This window comes from Anomalospiza imberbis, chromosome 13, assembly GCF_031753505.1.
Source record: "Anomalospiza imberbis isolate Cuckoo-Finch-1a 21T00152 chromosome 13, ASM3175350v1, whole genome shotgun sequence".
Lineage (NCBI taxonomy): Eukaryota > Metazoa > Chordata > Aves > Passeriformes > Viduidae > Anomalospiza > Anomalospiza imberbis.
This window is the reverse complement of record NC_089693.1, coordinates 17,479,784-17,498,149: the sequence shown is the minus strand read 5'-3', so window position 1 is coordinate 17,498,149 and position 18,366 is coordinate 17,479,784. Positions and strand designations below refer to the sequence as shown.

The 18,366-nt window shown below is 54.9% G+C and overlaps 2 protein-coding genes across 4 annotated transcripts in view; both read right to left on the bottom strand.

Moving 5' to 3' along the window:
- Nucleotides 1–119: 119 nt before the first annotated feature.
- PPIB (peptidylprolyl isomerase B) lies at nucleotides 120–2,182 on the bottom strand. Its single transcript, XM_068204262.1, has 5 exons — nucleotides 1,932–2,182; nucleotides 1,364–1,477; nucleotides 1,136–1,229; nucleotides 571–755; nucleotides 120–458 (listed from the first exon to the last, which is right to left on the bottom strand). Exons 1-5 carry the CDS (start codon nucleotides 2,085–2,087, stop codon nucleotides 336–338), a joined length of 672 nt encoding a protein of 223 aa, XP_068060363.1. The 5' UTR covers nucleotides 2,088–2,182; the 3' UTR covers nucleotides 120–335.
- Nucleotides 2,183–3,920: 1,738 nt separating this feature from the next.
- The window catches only part of CSNK1G1 (casein kinase 1 gamma 1), a 100,138-nt gene continuing 85,692 nt past the window's right edge, over nucleotides 3,921–18,366 (bottom strand). For 2 of the 3 annotated variants that reach the window (XM_068204258.1, XM_068204259.1), the window contains 4 exons: nucleotides 16,132–16,239; nucleotides 11,950–12,056; nucleotides 9,827–9,850; nucleotides 3,921–6,888 (listed from right to left, as the gene is read on the bottom strand). In XM_068204258.1, coding sequence (XP_068060359.1) covers nucleotides 6,834–6,888; nucleotides 9,827–9,850; nucleotides 11,950–12,056; nucleotides 16,132–16,239 — 294 coding nt within the window. In that variant the 3' untranslated portion in view covers nucleotides 3,921–6,833. The remainder of the gene's footprint in view (nucleotides 6,889–9,826; nucleotides 9,851–11,949; nucleotides 12,057–16,131; nucleotides 16,240–18,366) is intronic. The other variant, XM_068204260.1, reaches the window with a different exon arrangement.

The window sequence follows — 18,366 nt, the reverse complement described above, 5'->3', positions numbered from 1 at the left end:
CAGCTGGATGAAATGTCAAAGCTGGAAGGTTGGAAGTGGGGCTGGAAGGTTGAGGGGTGCATCTGGGTGAGGGATGCAGAGTGATCTGCACCCCTCTGAAGGCAGGAGAGAGGCAGCTCTTTAAAAAACACATTGGTCACATTTATTGGTGCATGTGCTTCTTACAAAAGTGATGGAAGAGCAGCCTGTGCCCTGTCCCAGTGGCTGGGAGGCAGCAGGGAGAGGGGCCGGGCACTGGGACGCAGCAGGAGCCGGTGGCCCCAGGGCAGGGGAAGCCTGGCAGCCCCCGTCCCACAGCCCCTCACAGCCTGGTCCCACAGCAGGGCCTGGTCCCGTCACTCTTTGGCGATGGCGAACGGCTTCTCCACCTCGATGGTGCCACAGTCGACGATGGTGACGTCCTTGAGGGGCTTGTCCCGGCTGTCTGTCTTTGTGTTCTCCACCTTCCGCACCACGTCCTGGTGGAGCAGAGTGTGAGAGTGGGACTCGTGGGCACAGCCAGCTCGGCCAAGCCCTGCCCGGTCTCGCTCTCCCCGGAGCACCGACCCCTTTCCTTCTCCCATCCCTCACCATTCCCTCCAGCACTTTGCCGAACACCACGTGCTTCCCGTCCAGCCACGGCGTCTTCACGGTGGTGATGAAGAACTGGGAGCCGTTGGTGTCCTTGCCAGCGTTGGCCATGCTCACCCAGCCTGGCCCATAATGCTTCAGCTTGAAGTTCTCATCAGGGAAACGGTCCCCGTAGATGCTTTTTCCTAAAAGCGGGGACAAAAACGCCGCAGTGGTTTCATGGAATATGTCAGGGTAGGGGTGATGGTGGTGGTAGCTCCAACAGGAGCTGGGTGGGGGAATGAGCAATTCCAGAGCAGGGACTAGCACTGATGCCACAGGGATACGTGAGACATGAGCTGCTGCAGGGAGCTGGAAGCACCCCGTACCAAGGGACTGGAGCAGGAGGCTCCCAGCACCCCAGCACTTAGCCCTGCTCTGCTCTGAGGCCATGTCTTTGTGAGCTCCATGCCCACTTGATTCCACCAAGCTCCAGCTCTGCGCTGGTCCCAGGGACAGGCCTGCAGTGGTTGGAATTGCAGCTGCTGTCTCACTCCGAGACAGTGGCTTGGATCCGCCAAGTTACCTCCAGTGCCGTCACCACGGGTGAAGTCTCCTCCCTGGATCATGAAGTCCTTGATCACACGGTGGAACTTGCTGCCCTTGAAGCCAAATCCTTTCTGGGGGTGTGGAGGGAGAACATGGAGTGAGGCGAAGGCAGAGACCAGAGCTCCATGGCCCCAGCGCTGCCCCAGGGCACCAAGCAGGACCCGAGCGGGGGCAGGTGAGGCCCAGGGCGCCACGGGCTCCTCACCTCTCCGGTGGCCAAGGCCATGAAATTCTCCACCGTCTTGGGCACTGTCTTGCCGAAGAGCCCGATGACGACACGGCCCGCATCCTCCTCACCGATCCGCAGATCGAAGAACACCTTGGGGGAGGGCGGAGGAAGGTGAGGGGGATCAGGGGAGCCAGACTCGCCTTGCTGGGCCAGCCCACCCCCAAAAGTCCAACCTCCAACTCCCCCCAGGCCCAAAAGCTCACCAGGTGAGGGAGGTTGGTGCCCCACACCCCAGGCTGCATCCCCCTAGCAGCCTCACCGCTCCCCTCAGCCGGACTCCCCCCCGCCCGGGCCTTCAGCCCAGGCCCCCGTCAGCTTCCCCCGGAGCTGTCTCCAGGCCGCCTCCCTCCTTTCAGGTGCCCCCGACCCTCCCTCCCTCACGGCCTTCCCCCACCCTGCCCGTCCGGGCCCGCTCAATCCCCGTCCCCTCCAGCCCATCCCGGGCCCCTCACCCCAACCTCCGCCTCTCCAGTCCCCCCCGCCCCACGCGGGCTCTGCCCCCACGGAGTCTTTCCCAATCCGCCCCGCCTCGGCCCCCCCCGACCTTGGCGGTGACCTTGGGTCCCTTCTTGCGCTCGTCGGCGCGGGAGGCCGCGGGCAGCAGGAGCAGGAGGGCCGCGCCCAGCGCCGCCGCCGCCACCAGCACCTTCATCCTGCGCCGCTCGCAGCCCGGCCACAGCGCCCGCCGCGCCGCCGGCATCCGGCCACGCCCGCCGCGCACCCCCGCCCGCACCGCGAGTTGGTACCGCCCGCGCCGCGCGCCCGCCCGCTCCGCCCGCCCGGGCGCGACCAACAGCGTCCCACGGGGGGGGCAGGTAGCACCTTCCGGCCGGGCGGGACGCGGGCGTATGCCACGTAGCCCCTCGCTGGGCGGCCACGGCGCTGTCAATCACGAGCGGAGCGCCGCGATGATTGGCCGCTGAGGGGGAGGAGGCGGGAGAGGGGCGGGGCCGAGGGTGGCGGTGGCCAATGGGCAGGGCCGGGGGGCGGGAGCTGAGGCAGCGGGGGTGCTGTCCCGGCTGTCCCGGCTGTCCCGGCTGTCCCGGCTGTCCCCCCGTGTCCCGGCTGTCCCGGCTGTCCCGGCTGTCCCCCCGTGTCCCGGCTGTCCCGCCGTGTCCCGCCGTGTCCCCCCGTGTCCCCCCGTGTCCCGGCTGTCCCGCCGTGTCCCGCAGTGTCCCCCCGTGTCCCCGGGGCCCCGTGTGTCCCCGGTAGCAGCAGCCGCGGTCCCCGGCGCTGGGGGACATCGAGCTCCCGAAGCCGGTGGCCGCGCCCGCGGCGGGAGGACGAGCCGAGCCCCCGGCGAGCTAAATGGCTGCGGGTCCAGTGTCTGAGCAGTGGCGTTGAAGAGATGCCACCCGAGAGCCCACTCGCCTTGAGAGCAGCCGGCACTGTACGCACTCGGAGACACCTGAACCAAAATGCTCCCCCGCTTGGAACCTGCTCCACACTGTGAGCTCTCGTGTGACATTTCCCCCCCTAATTCCCAGCCTTGAATGTACCATTTTTAGCATGAGCTTTCATTTCCTGCTCCCAAATATTGGTCTGGGGACGCGTGCAGTCTGACAAGGAGATCAACCTCAAAGGTTCCCTCCTTGACCCTTGGAACCCACATCTCCACCTTTGAGATTTATCTTTTTGGGGATTGACACTGACCCGGACCTGATGAAAACCTAATTCCCACACGTCCAGCTAACTCCAGGATTTGCAGTCACAGACCGGCTTGGGTTCGAAGGGACCTTTACAAGTCTAACCCCTGCCATGGGCAGTGACACCTTCAGTGATGGTGCTAAGCATCCGCAACACCACAGAAAATCCTGCGTGCTTCCAGCCTGGCCTCTCCAGGTATTTAAGAGGAATTAGGCCTTCTCTCACTCCTTCCTTCAGTTTTTATCCCACAGCCTTGCCAAGGGGGCAGGTCCCAGTACCCCTCTCCCTGTGGTCCCTTCTGCCTCAGGGACAGGGCATCCTGCATTCCAGGACGGCTGAAGTGGGAATGTGTGTGCCCGGGGAGAAGGGAAATCAGTCCCACCGTGCCTTGGCTGAGCTCCATAGGGCTGAACCACCCACGGCTGTAAAGCACGAAGTGCTGAGAAGGTCCCACGAGGTCCCACCCCCTTGTCCCCTCCAAGGAGAGCAGAGGGTGACACAAGCGCCCAGTAGAGCCAAAGGAAGACAAAACACAAGTGCCATGGTCAGGCTGAGGTAATAAATACTTCTATTCATGGAGAACAATGCAGCAGTGCAATGTTTTATTGAAAAAAAAAAAAAATCATCTCACTTGATACCTCAGAAGACTGCATCGCAACGTTGGAGGGCCGAGAGCCGCGTCAGAGGCACCTGCGCCAGGAGCCCTCCCCTTGCCTTGGGTCTCCCGGCTGCCAACTGCTCCCAGCAAGGAGAGGAGGGATTGCCCAGGTTAATGCCCTACATCCTACCACAGCATGGCTGGCTCAGTCTGGCTGCGTCTCCTTGTCACCTCCAAGCTCCCTGGGGACAGCGGTTCCCTCAAGCACAGGACTTGCTGGTAACCTGCTTTATTTTCTTTTTTTTTTAAATTTTTTTTTGTTAAAAAGCCACCCCACATCTTTGCCCTTTTTTTTGAAGAGTCCAACGTACGATTATAGTGCAAGAGGGCTTGGTACAAGTGAGCATTACCAGCATGCCGTGGGGGGACAGTCCTCCCCTACAAACACATCATTGTAGGATTAAAAGAACACCGTATCTCCGGAGAGAAGCTGTAGTGGGTCACCATGAAACAGCTTTCAAACCGACCCACTTAAAAACAAGGTCAGGAAAGTTTCTAAACAATCAAATACATTCACTTAAAAAAACAAAACAAAAAAAAAACCCAAAAAAACAACAAAACAAAAGAAACCAAAAACATTTAGGAACAAAACCTGTTGAGATGGCCCCTTTCCCCCCCGCCCTCCCTCACCCTGCAAACACTTACATATGCTGCAACTACAAGCTGCTCCTTGAGAGGAGGCAGCGAGGAATGACCAAACACGGCAGGAGATGCAGAAGGAATCGAGTTCTGGTGACAGGCACTTAGTGGGGCTTGGGAGGGCAGCAACGGAAGTGTCTCAGGGCCAGCTCTGTCGGCAGCGGGCAGGGCGGCTCCCCGGGGAGCGCCTGTGCCCGTGGACACCCTCCCAAGATGCCAAACCATGGTTTCCTACAGCAGAGAGAGGAATGCCTGTGCCAGAGACGCAGCTTCTGGGAACCACTGGCAGCGGAGGAGTTTGGAAAGAGAAAGGTGGAATGTGCCCATGGCCGTGTCCTCCCTGCGGCAGGAGGGGACAGGGCCGCGCACCTGGCACGTGCCTGCGGGAGGTGAGGGGTGCCCTTCCTGCCCTGTTCCTGCCCTGGCCCATGGCCTGGCCGGAGGAAAGCGCTTTGCTAAGGGGGAAGGAAGGAGGTGCATGCGTGAACCGAGGGCTCTGCGCCTCCATCGCGCTCACTGGGATAAGGCATGGAGAGAACGCAGCAGAGAATGGAGAAGAGACGCCCTGCGGGAATCCTGGCCAGGAGGGAGGCTTTTCCAGCCTGGCACCACACCAGTGTCTGCCTGACTCAGGAATGCACGAGGAGCAAGCCCAGAGCTTGCTGCCCAGGCTGATCTCCTGCCCTCTAAGCCTGCTCCTACCCAGCCAGGGAAACTGAACCTCCTGGCAATGTTGCTCCGTGAACTCCAAGCCACATAGATTAGCATTAAATCGAATAAACTACAATGAGATCTAGTGTCTCCCTCTCCTCCTTCTATGCTCTCCAAGATTTTTGGGTAAGCCAGGCCCAAGTTTATGACAACTGAACTATTCCAGCCTGATCTGGTGTCACACGTGGAAAGACAAAGTCCAGTGAACCTACTTATAACCTCCCCAAAGCTGCTCGAGTTCTCCCACAGCCCCGCCACCTCTCCAGTAACCCCTGGCAGCCTCATCTCCTCCAATTTGGGAAACATTGCAGTTGGATGCAAGATTTCATTGTTTTTCTGGGTGTGCAAAGCACCCCAAGCCCTTTCCTTGCTATTGGTTTGGCTCAAAGTGGTGCAGGAGAACCATGGCTGCTCTGAGGGTGGGATGGTGTGGGTGAACTTGCACCTGCCCCATGCTCACAGAGAGGATGTGAAGGCGATTCCAGGCAAACCTATCTGACCATCGGGAGATGGGATCAGTGTTAAGGCATGAATTATCCTCTCCCCTGCTGGGGATGCTTTCCTCCCACTAATATGTTCTTGCAGAAGGTTCCCAACCAGCCCAAGGAGGGATTTGGGAAGGCTCCTGGCTACCCACACCGAGAAACACCCACGCTTCAGGAAATGGCTGTTTCTCAGGAAACTCAATCCTGATCTACCTCTTAGACCAGCACAAATTTCTCTGGCTTGGCAAAGGCCATGCCGCTCCCTCCGGCCCATGCTGGGCATCAGCCTCGCCTCTCCTGGCCAGCTGGGTCAGGCACGGTGTAGGAAACCATGGAAAGGACATTCACTGGCAGCTAGGAAGGGTGACTGGAAATTCAAGTATGCTTTCCTCAGCGCATGGCCCAAGGTGGGCATCAGGAGCCCCAGACTGGCACGAGGATTGTGGACATCCCCACTCAAGGGCATTTCCGTGCACCCCGCCATCCTCCCCGCTGGATGTCTGCCTGCGCTGGCGTGGCCACGCAGAGATCCACAGATACAATGTGCATCTGTAAATGCTAAAAATAATAAAAAGTGCAACGACGTCAGCTTCTTTAAAACAATCCACACTGCTCTGTTACTGTCACAGGAGGGAGGTGTCAAGGGAGCCGGGGGAAAAAAACCCTAACTGGAACAGTAGATTGCAAATTTCTCACAGCTTGCACATTACAGTGTAACTGTTCCCAAGGAGCCACAGAGAGAACCTGCCTCTTCCTGCTGCAGCAGTCAGGCCCTTCTCCTAGCAACTCTCCTGCCTGCCCCGCATCCTCCTGCCCTCTCCACAGCCAATCGAGCCTATGGAATTTCTTCACTTAATTAAGGAGGGAGGAGGACAGAGGAGCAGAGTGCAGGGGAGGGAGGGGAGGAAAGTGAGCAGGAACTAAGCACAGTCCTCAGGTTTGCGACAACAATGCCTTCACCGTAAACAATGGGAAGGAGGGTCAGCCAGCCAGCCCCCCTCCCAGGGCAACCAAGACCTGAGCCAGCCACAGTCCTGGTCCCAAAAGGAGCTTCAGGCTTGGAGTGAATGAGGGAGACCATTCAGCAGATCCACCCCAGAGTGGTTTGTTTTGGAACGTTTTCTTCTCTTTTTGGTTTAAAATGTCACTTGTTTTTTGTTTTTTTTTTTTTTTTTTTTTTTTCATTTTTCTCTCTTCCTCCTATGCCTCCTCCTCCTCCTCCTCCCTCCTAAAGAGAAGCCCCTTCCAGTAAGACAGGGCTGGAGCTGCAGGCGTGGTGGTTCCTGCAAGGCCCAGGAGGCACCGGTCACTTGTGACGCTGAGCCGTCTTCTTCCGTTTCCTCTTAAAGAAGCAGCAGCACCTGGGGCACAAAGGACAAGGAGGGAGAGTCAGCCCCATGCCCGGCAGCCTGTGATGCCCCCATGATGTCCCCGCCATCCCCCGACTTGTCCTCATGCAACAGCATCTCTGCCCGTGGTGGTCCCCAGCACGCTGCCGGGACCGGGGGCAGGTGCTGGTGGGTGGATGACACCACCAGCCTGGACTGGGAGACCAGCCGCGGCCAGCTGGGGTGTCTCACTGCCAGGCCCCAGAGCGCCGGCCAGGCTTCTCCCTCCCAGCTGGGCTTCTCCCTCCCAGCTGGGCTTCTCCCTCCCAGGCTCCACTGGAACACAAGGAGCAATCTGGGAAAGCAGTAAAACAGGGACCCAGGTGCTCCACTCCCTCTGTCCCACCCCAGAGGAAGTGGACAGGGAAGGTGAGCTCTGGCCACAAAGACACATGGTTTTCACTACTGTTCACTAAAAAAACAAGTTCCAAAGAGACCTCGGCTCAGAGACCAGGTTTCTTTACTGAACCTTTCATGATAACCAGAGCTTCCACCTTGGATCAATCACTCAGTGCTGGGATGCAGAACCCCTGCTTCTTCCCCCATCCGATGTGAGGGTGGTGCACAGGATTAGGGGAAGCAAGAAGGATGGAGAGTGGAGGCTGAGGTGGGGAGAGGAACGCCCAACGCAGCTGAACCGTGAGGAGTGGTGGGTTCCCTGTGGGATACACTGGGAGCAGTCGTCCAGATCCTAAACTCCTCCTGGCTTCCTGCAGAATTCCTTGGCGTTGAACATGTATCTACTTCTCTACCCTCAGCCCACTGTCAGGAATGCTCTGCACATCTGTGTGAGTCCTCCCAAGCTACATGTCTTTCTCCATCTGCAGGGACAGCTGTCCCTGGAGAAGCCCGGGTGATGCTGGAAGATTGCTCTTTCAGGCTGCTGGAAGGGATGCCTGGATAAGCAACCAGAGTAGACCACTAAGTCTTAGATCCTGAGTTGGAAGAGACCCATAAGGATCACTGCATCCAACTCCTGGCTCTGCACAGGACAGCCCCAAGAATCCAACCACGTGCCTGAGTGTTGCTGAAATGCTCCCTGAGCTCTAGCAGGCAAACGTAAGGATGCAAAGACTGTTTTTTCCTACAACAATCTGTTGTAGGCTAAAAACATTCCAAACCACTCTAACATCTTCTCCAAACTATTTTTCATGGGGTCCTTCATGGAATGTCAGCTTTACACCCCTGTCCTCTCAGAACTGGAGGAACTCTCACCCAGATACTTGTCCCTGGGTGCACAAGCCTCACTCTGGGTGCAAAAGCGATGTGTGAGCACAACCTGCCATGAGCTGAGCCTGCCAGCACAGATAGACTGCTTGGGAGAACAAACAACTCTCCCTGTGACATGGAGAGCTCCCACTGCCCCCCAAGAGGAGAGACCCCTCCCAGTGCAGAGACTGATATCCATGATTTGTCTCTAGGCTCCCAAAAGGACCCAGTTTGGCAGTGGGACGAGGAGAAATGCAAAGCCCTTGTCCTTGCAGGGCAAGCGATGCCTCCATTGCTGCCCACCCACGCTGAGGTGTTTGTCTGACACCTCAGCACCCCCATCCCAGGCTGGAACCCGCACCCTAGAACTGCTCTGGCATTCTGTTGTCCTGGGCCATCTGCCACCATGTCCTGCTTTAGCCTGTTGCAGCATTTCTCCCACAGTAGCCACCTTCCTTCATGGCTTGTGCGATGGTGAGTAAGGGGGACGTCACAGGGAGAGGATGGAGGATGCATGAGTGATGGTTTTGCATGCAGCAGGTAAGGGAAGAAGGGGCTGAGCAGCACTCGACTCCTTGGGCACCAAACAAAGGGAGCTGACTGACTTCTGGCTGGTTTTCCTTGTGACTGTCTTTTTAGGCTCTACTCAGAGGTCCAGGGAAGGGTTCAGGAAAGGAAGTCCTGGCAGTTCAGACACGCAGAGGCAAAACACCAAAATAAAAGGATAAGGCAGGCTGACAGTTACAGAACGTGATCTCTCTGCATGCAGATGATGCCCAAGAGAACAGCCCCAGACTACGACATACAGAGAAGCCAGAGATGCCAGAGGTATTGGAGGCGATGCCTATGGAGAGCAGGGCAGAGTCAGTCTCCCATCCAACAAGGACATTCCTCACCACACACGGGCTTGGCTCCCTTGCTCTGTGACAATTTCCACCCATCAGCCCACCCTGGAACTTACAAACTCATCTGAGTGTCTGCTTGGTCCTTCACTTACTGGGTACGTGGTTTTACCAAGGAGCACCTCCTGGGACAACCTGAGACGGGGACATCACAGCTGCAGCTTCAAAGCTCTGATAAAGGCCCAAGCTGGGCTTGGACCAGTGCTAATCCCGACCTTTCCACCCCTTCTTTCCTGGAGAAGCCCATTCACCTGCACCTCAGCTGGCTGGAAAGGAGCCACCTCCCACCTACCCTCTCTGAGTAGGGGCTCTGTCACTAATGAGGACTCCCTGGCCTTGTCCTTCCATCCTCTCTGGCCTGTGCTTCTCCAAGAAGAGACTTGCCAAGGAAGTGACTGGCCCCTCTCCTCAATACTCAGTGCAGGGTTTCCCTTTGTAACCGTCTGCGTGAGGAATTCCTGCAAGAGGCTCAGCCAGCCTCGGCCCGACTCTGCCCAACTCCATCAGGCATCATCTGCTCACAGACGTAAACGTTTGGGGGAGATGGAAAGCCAAATAGGAAAGGATTAAAATCTGATTTTGCATCCATCCATTCAGAGATCAGCCAAATCCCTCAGCCTAGTGTGGCCGGTCAGACACAGCCCATGCCCTCCCCAATATTGCAAATGGTCCTAAAATCAAAACAGCTCTGGGTTGGCTTTGATTTTGTGCCTTTTTAGCGTTTGGTGGGTTTGCTTTTGCCAACTCCAGTCTAGTCTGGTCCGCTCCCCCTTGCATGTGGACTGGAGAGAGGGACTCACCACAAGTTGAGCATTTTCAGGCAGCTACAGAGAGTATAGAGAAAAAACACAGAAAGGAAGAAAGAGCGATTAGTTCACAGAGGTGGGATGGAAGCGAGTCACTGCAGCCATGCAAACATGCAGTGCAGAGCGGCAGACACACACCAGGCCTGCCCGCCGCCCGCCCCAGCACTCACACCACTCTGCCCTCGCCACCTCTTCCATGGGCACGAGGCCTCTGACAAACACCCGTTCTCCACGGAGGCACCAGACCCCCCACATTCTTATCTGGGGCTGGGATCAGAAAGGAACTCTGGGCCACCACCAGCTCTTGTCCCCTGCAGCTCCAGCAGCAGAAGGGCCTGATGATGATCTACACCTGGGACCTGCCCTCCAGCGACACCCACTGCCAGAATCCAGAGCTTTTCTCCAGCACACTCCATTGGCACGGCTCTGCCTGTGCAGTGCCAGGGAAAGCCCATCTCACTACAGCACATCATCTCAAAACACAGAGCCCAGCTCCAGCTCCAGCTCCGGCTCCTGCCAGCTTTCTCTGGCACCCTTTTCTGCGGAGCAGAATCCCAAAGTCCTTTGCCCTTTTTGTGTGCCTGAGGGGATTTGTGATCAGAGATGTAAGGAAAGACAAAGCCCTCCCTGTGGCAAACAGAATTAAGTGATCTATATTTGGGAAATACAAGAGACCCCAAACCTGGCAGTGCAAAGCAGTGTATGCTCTGCTTCCCAGCACCTCCAAAACCAATCTGGGAGCACACAAACAAGGGCTGGAGAGAGACAAGACAGCTCCATGTGCTGTGGGATAGGGCCTGGGTGGCACAGCTCCTTCCCACCTGGCTTGACGTCTCCCTGGCAAACAGAATGGGGGCTAGACCTGGCCTCGCTGCACAAACATGTGATGTTTGTGGATCTTCCTTGCACTGGGTTGTTGGATCAGAACTGTTGAGGATGACAATCTGCCCCATCCTAGGAGCCACATGTCCTAGGACCCCCTTCAGAGACCATGATGCCAAGCTGGTGGTCTCTGCTGGCCACACAACCTGTATCTAAGAGGAGTGTTGCCCACTCTGGAAGTTGCTCCTCAAGATCTCCCCCACCCTCCCAGCTTGATGAGGAGCCTGCACCAAATCCAAGGCTTCTTGGGCTGGGAGGAGAAGGTGTGTCTGTGGCTGCTGGGATCAAGGCCAGGCCAGCTCCCAGTGAGCAACATCCCACACACGTGGCTTCCCGAGGGACTGGGGAATAGAGAGCAGAAGACCTTCAGGACAACCAGCACGGACGCCTAGGGATCTTTTCCCTCCATACACCCTTCCTTACACCTGCCACTTTTCCTCTTCATACAGAAGTGCCCGCAAAGGTTGAGGCAAACAATGGGGGACAAGTGTCACCAGTATCACGCAGTCAAATAATAACAACCAGGCAGCTGGGCCATGTCTCAGCACTGACCAGTTCAAAGGCAGTCCTAGGCCTATTGGCCCCTCATTTGGGGGGTGCCAGAACTTTGTGGTGACTCTGCAGTGACAGGTCCTGGTTTAGTTCAGAGGTGGTGAGAAGGTGCAAAAGGTTACATGATGGTGCCGGACACAGGACAGGAGGCAAAATGGTCAAAGCAGCAGCTCTGACAGCAGCTCTCACATCTGACCACAAGCTACAGGAGAGGTCAGCTTAGAGGGAGCACTTTCTCCCTGCAAGAGTTACTTCCAGACTCTTCTGGATACCTGTCACCCACCTCTCACAGCCAGAAATGAAGTGACAACTCTCAGACCAATGATGCTCAAGCTACTCCTACGCTCTCAGCACGAAAGCACATCGTGTTCTCCCTCTGCAATGGGGGTTGTTCACCGGGATTCCTGAGATCCGCTCCCGGTATTTTGGTATCTGTGCTACTGAAATGTCTATCTGGCAATACATGCTCTGAGTAAGAGTTATGTTCTCCAGGCATGACAAGTGTAAAGAGAAGCAGCAGCAGCAGCAGCACTGAAGGCACCATGCACAAAAGCAGCAATACGCAAGGAAAAGGGCATGGGACACGAGCGTTGAGGACTTTGCCACAGAAAAAGGTCCCCGGTTGCTTCCCAGGAGAAGGATAATGACCACCCAGTGGAAAGCCTGTTGTAAAGAAAACGTACTTAGCTTCCTCCACCACCTCCACCTCCGCCTGCGCTGTGATGGGTGCGTTGGAGTGTGCTCCTGTTGGGTCGTCCACGTTCAGCTCCCCGTTGGTTGAGCTCACCACCTGCAACACAAAGGAACACCCCGTTCACGAGGCGCCCCTGGCAAGGGCTGCTGAGGGAACGGGAAACCTGACAAATAACCATTTATTCCTGTCTTTTTCACCCTCTCAGGAGGCTGCTGAGTTTTGTGGATGCCTTGGAGTCTCCAGGCTGGAGCAGCCAAAGCAGAGCAGCAGGCAGGGGCCTGTGTGTGTGCTCCCTAGCTCACATTCCTGTGCCCAGCACATGACTTGGCATCGAGAGGCCCCTCTGGGCGTGCAGGCACTGGTGTGGGCACTGATTGCCAGCCCTGTCTACACACACGAGCTGCACAATGCTGACTGTTTTCTCCTGACACCTTTACAGGTGAGCAGCTCAGTCCTGTTGCCTGACAGTACTATGGGAAGAAGCCTCAATCCGCAAGTCTCATTCCTTACACGGCCAATTTTGGGAATTACGTCCTTGCCCCAGACCTACTGACTTAATCTCTCATCTCTTTTTGCCTCACACCTGAGATGATGGCTCACTCCAGCTTTTCCATTACAGGGATAACCATCCAGCTCACAAGCTCCCAGCAGCTTCACTGCTGGAGATTAGGATTTTTCTTATTTCTTCTTTCTCTCAGGGAATTTTGTCCCATTTGTTGCCTAAGAGATGGTAACAACCAGTACTTAAAAGACAAAAGAAGTGGCCAAGCAGGGTGAAGCATGCAGCTGGCTACTCTCTCAGCTGGGGGCTTATCTCTTGGGAAAGGCAGAGATACTGCAAGATTTCTGAACAGCAGGGCTGCTGCTACCGTGGGGAGAAGCCGCTGCCACTGTGGAGTCCAGCCCCTGCACTGCTTCTTCCTTACTGTGGGTGAGCCTTTGCTCCTAAGAGCAGCTGCAGCACTGGGACCTTACATCCGACCGCACTGGAAAGGACCCTCACCATCTACTCGGGGAAAAACCGGGACACTGAACCCCTCTCCCTTCCCAGAGGGCGCATCTCTACCCGGTTGTTTTCTGCTGCTGCCTCGGGCGTTTCTGCTCCACTTTAGCCCAGCACCAGGTGCCCGCTGGGACACCCCACAGCTGCTGTTATGGCTGTGGAGTTTCTGCTACATTTTGTTTGCCACCCCAAGGTGTGCTCGCCTCTGCCATTCCAGCAGCCACTCTGGCGTTCCTGCTGCAGCTCATTTCACCATCCAGAGAGGCACCGGGACCGGCTGCCCCTGTGGGTTTGCAAAGGAAGCGCCTTTTCCATCCCTTCTGCCGGCCCGCCCACCATTACTGCCTGGGAGCGGCGGCCGGGCCGCGCCACAGCGCCCCCTGCAGGCGCGGGGGAATCACCGCACCCGCCCTGCCCGGCCCGGAGCCAGCAGCGCCCCTGGCGGCCGGGCCCGGAACTGCAGCAAGGGGAGAGGCTGGCACTGGGATCGTGCTCGGTCTGTGCCAGGGCCAGAGCTGGGGTTTGTCTGCCTTGTTACACACACACGTACTACTGAAGAACTACTTTTCTCATATCTCTGCCTGAAAGCCCCTTAATTTCAAAGTTATAATAATTCAGAAGGAAGAGGGTAATATTTTCTGTTTCAAGGGAGGTTCCTGCCTTTGTTGGCAGACATCTGTCTTTCAAACCAAGACATCCACATAATTTTCTGGGTAACTAATCACTGCTTCATTATTACGACAACCGCCAAAGCAACCTGCATGGGAGGTAGGTTTGGCCGACCCTTCCATGCTTCACCTGGATGTTAGCACAGGCTCCAGCATCTTGCTGTGAAAACTGGGAGCTGCTCTTGGCTTTAGATCTGTAAGGACACCTGGTTTCCCCATCCTGTTCCTCCTCTTAGCCTTTCTACAAGGTAAAAGGAGGCATCTCCCATGGAGTGGGGGATAGGGGTGGTATCCAGAACTCCTGGTGGCTCTAGATGATCTGACCATGAAGGATGAAGGGAAGGAAGCTCTTGGAGCAGATGTCCCCTAGTCAGCACATTATGTTCATTTTGAGCACACACTTAATTTGAACACCAGGAGCTGCTGTTTCCGCCAACCAGGCCCCTTGGGCTCTGCCAGGACAGGTTAGAACTCGGCTCACATGGTGCTCAGAGCTCTCCCTGAGTGACAACTCCTTGGTCTTCACCCCTTCCCTTACTCATCACACCTGGGCTGCCCTGGGTTCTCCAGACCCCCATGCTTCCCATGAAGATCTGCAGAGCACTGGCACTTAAATGCATTGTTCCCAGGGCTCTTCCCACACTTTGTTCAGCTACTTGTTAAATTGCATGTTAAATTCATTCCATGCTTTGATTTTCCTCCTCGCTTTTCACATGCCACCACTTCATTTTCATGTGGCAAATTCTGCCTTAATGGTGACTCGAAGCTGCTGACCTGCCAAGGTCCAGCATGAGCTGGGGCGTCTGCTGAGGAACAATTCCAGCCTCTGCAGCTTAGCAGCCACACACAGCACATTTCCTGCTCTCAAATGCAGATGAGCAGAATTTTAATGCTTACAGTAGCACAAGGAGCTCGTAAACTGCTCAGGTTGGCAACTCTTCCCATTCCTAGGGCTGCTTCAGTGCTGCTGTCACAAGGAAACATTCCCCTCATTGAGAGGGACCAATCTGATTTTTATTTATGCCTCAACATATGTTATACATGAGAAGAAAGATTCCTGTAAGAGCTGTACATGTTGTGCTAGCAGCCCTATCCCTGGGGAGGCTTCTCCTCACAGCCAGTCAGGGCAGAGAAAGTCTCCATGATCAGACTGTGAGTGACCTCTCCCCACTTCCCAGTGGGGCAAATGCCTGGATGCCTGCAAAGAACGCCCAGGGAATTCGGGCTGTAGGAGAAACCTTAACACATAAAAGCAGCTGACTTACGACACAAGGAGAGACACTTTGCTTTGGGTTGCTAGGAGGGAGTGGGGGCTCGCTTGTAGGGCTTTTAGGCTCACTTGTTGGCTCCTTTTATTGTGGAACGGGACACTCACATAAAAAAATATGAATAAAAACATCTACTCTGTACTGAGTGCTGAAGTGGTACATTCACAGAATGGTTTGTGTCAGAAAGAACCTTTACAGCTCATCTAATCCAACTCCCTGCCATGGGCAGGGACACCTTCCACTACAACAGGTTGCTCCAAACTCCACTCAACCTGACCTTGGACACTTCTCCAGGTTACTCTCTGCTCACATCTGAGAACAGAGCTACATATTCATCAGGTCTTCCATATCTTTGTTTTTCTGCTACTCAGTAAAATATCTTTAAGTTAAGAGGACAGAGGCTAATCAAGCCAAAACCATATTAAGTGCAACTAAGTATCAAGAATAAATAAAAATGTCAACCTAATCTGCATTTTTCTTAGGGACATCCTGCACTACCTGTCTCCTTGGCTCAGCTCTGTCATGCTCCAAGCACTAATTCCCATTTCACCAGAGCCATTGTTCAGGGTGTTGTGTCTGACAGCAGAGCCAGCTCTCACAGCAAAGCTTTGCTTGGATGACTCCTGCACCTTCTCTCCAGCTTGTCCAGCCAGCTCACTCTGGCTTTAGTACCAGAAGGTCCCTCAGTGAGCCTGAGTGACAACCAGGACAGGAATAGGAATTTTTCAGGAATTTAAAAACACTGGTAGTGCCAGCTCCAACACTGTCTGTTGCACATCCTCTGCTCATCTTCTTCCACTGCAGCCCTCTGGAGATCCACCTTGTGCCCATTCTGCCCTCAAACTGGTGGTGATCGGCTGTGGAACAGCTCAACTCCTTTCCCAGTATGAATGGGGACTATGTACAACAAATCCTACTTCAGCTGCCTGTATTGCCCTAGGGCACCACCAAGATAGGGTAGAGGGTACTTTTATAGACCAGATCTACTAATGCCACTCCCTTTTGTCTTCAGCTGAACAAATTTGGGCTCAAAACAGCTTAAAATTTTTTGTTGAAACAGTAAAAGCCATGGTGTTGGCCATCACAGCTTGGGTCCCTCCCAAACCATAGCTTGAGCAGAATGTATGGGACAGGACCAATGAAATTGCTCTCCTGACCACAACATTGCTGCAATTTGAGGAGAATTCAGGGGGTTTAACACAAAGGCTGCACACAACAGAAGGAAGAGGTACCTGCACTGATCCTCCATGTCGATCTGCAGCCAAATGAGATGTCAAGTACGAGGTATTTGTCTGCCGGCTCGGCTGGATCTCCCATTCTCCTCGGCGATCCGATGATGCCTGCTCAGGAGTTCAGGAGCAGGAAAGAAACAGAAGGGAGGGTAAAAGGCGAACAAAGAGAAGAAATAAAGGTGTAGTGGTTAGTAAGTTAGTTTCTTTGCAGAAAGCAAGGCATTTACACTTTTAGCTCGGCTAAAATTCCCCTTTACCAAGTGCACCTCATTATTTACTTCCATAGTGGCTGCAGTAATCCCCTGTGGGAGAGGATTTCATCTCATTTAGCTGCTGAATGAAGGGAAAGGTCTACTCTGAAAATAATTTTTTACAACAGCTTCTCTTCCATGGATTTCAGCACAGCCACAATTACACTGACAGTATTCAACTATGTCTGTCAGGCCACACACACCGGAGCACTTGGCACGGCAGCAAGATGGGATTCACAAGCTCAACTTCCCTCAAATGCGTATTTTTAAACTAAAATTTGCAACATAAACTGAAGCCAAACATTTAATTACACCCAAAGGCAGTTCCACACACTGATTCACCTGTGCAGTGCAGAAGGAAACATCCACACCTGCTTGACAGGAGAGAGGATTGGGGGCGTTTTGGGTTTCTGCAGAAAAGTAGATAAAATGCTTGGGCTAACAAGATTCCTCTTTGCCCCCAACAGATGAACACATCAGGTGATTTAAATTATTAGAACTTCATTTATTTTCTTAGAAGAATCACGTTGCACTTGAAGCTCAGGTGGGTCACAATTGGGGGTTAGGCTTTTTCCTTTTGTTTCTTTCTCTCATAGAATGTTGTCCCATCTGTTGCTAAGATACTTAAGAGAACAAAAGATGTGGCCGGGAGGCGGAGGAGGGGGAAGGGTGCAGCTGGCTACTCTCTTACCTGAGGGGTTTCTCTTGGGAAGGGCAGAGTTACCACTTTATTTTAGGCTGGGGAAAGGGGCTGGGTGCAGCTCCTAGCTCCCTCTCACTGTGAAGGTCGAGCTGTTGTTTACTGTGGGGAGAATTCACTGCCACTGCTGGAGCCCAGCCCTGGACTGCCTCTTCCTTACTGTGGGTGAGCCTTTGCTCATTAAAGCAGCCGTAGGATTGGGACCTTTTTTACACCCAACCTCACCGGAAAAGACCCTCACCATCTACTCAAGTGCCTCAGGGGAAAAACCAGGACCATGAGCCCCCTCCCCACTCCAAGGGAGCCTCTTGCGGCCGTGTTCAGGAGGCTGGCTGCCACTGCCTAGCCCCGCCTGCCGGGACACCTCACGGCTCCTGCTACAGCTGCGGAGTTTCTGACAGATTTCATTCACGACTCTGGGATCTGCTCGTCCCAGCCGCCGCTCCGAGGTTCCTGCTGCGGCCCTGAACCTCTGTCGGGCCCGCCCGCCATCACCACGTGAGGGAGCGGCGGCCGGGCCGCGCCACAGCGCCCCCTGCAGGCGCGGGGGAATCACCGCACCCGCCCTGCCCGGCCCGGAGCCAGCAGCGCCCCTGGCGGCCGGGCCCGGAACTGCAGCAAGGGGAGAGGCTGGCACTGGGATCGTGCTCGGTCTGTGCCAGGGCCAGAGCTGGGGTTTGTCTGCCCTGTTACACACACACATGTACTAGTGAAGAACTGTTAATCCTTTCTCCATGTGTTTGCCTGAAAGCTCCTTAATTTCAAAGTTACAATAACTGGGAGAAAAAAGAATCGTATTTTTTTTCACTTCAAGGAAGGTTCACACCTTCCTTGGCAGATACCTGTCCTACAAACCAAGACAGTCACCCAGCTTTGATGACAACACATCCAGTGCTCACCTAAGACCCAGGAGGATTTCAGCACACCTGCACCCAACTGACCAGTGGGAAGAATGCTTCCCAAGACTGGGAAGTGTGCGACAAACAGATCCGTGTTGGCCTCAGGCCTCAGCTGAATGAGACACCATGGATCTGGCCAGGAAGCAAGAGGCTCCGGTGAATAAACCCAGATTGTGACCAGTGAAAGGGCACCCAGGGAAAGATTCCAGAAACCATTCCAAATCACATGGCAAAACTAAAGACAGAGGAGGGAAAAGCTTACTAACCTTTGATTAAAACCCTTCACTTTCCAGAGGAAAAGGCTACAAAGAGGGGATTCCACATTAGCTCTTTACTAGGAGTCAAATATTGTAAGAGAGAATCTGCAGTTATTACACCCAAGAAA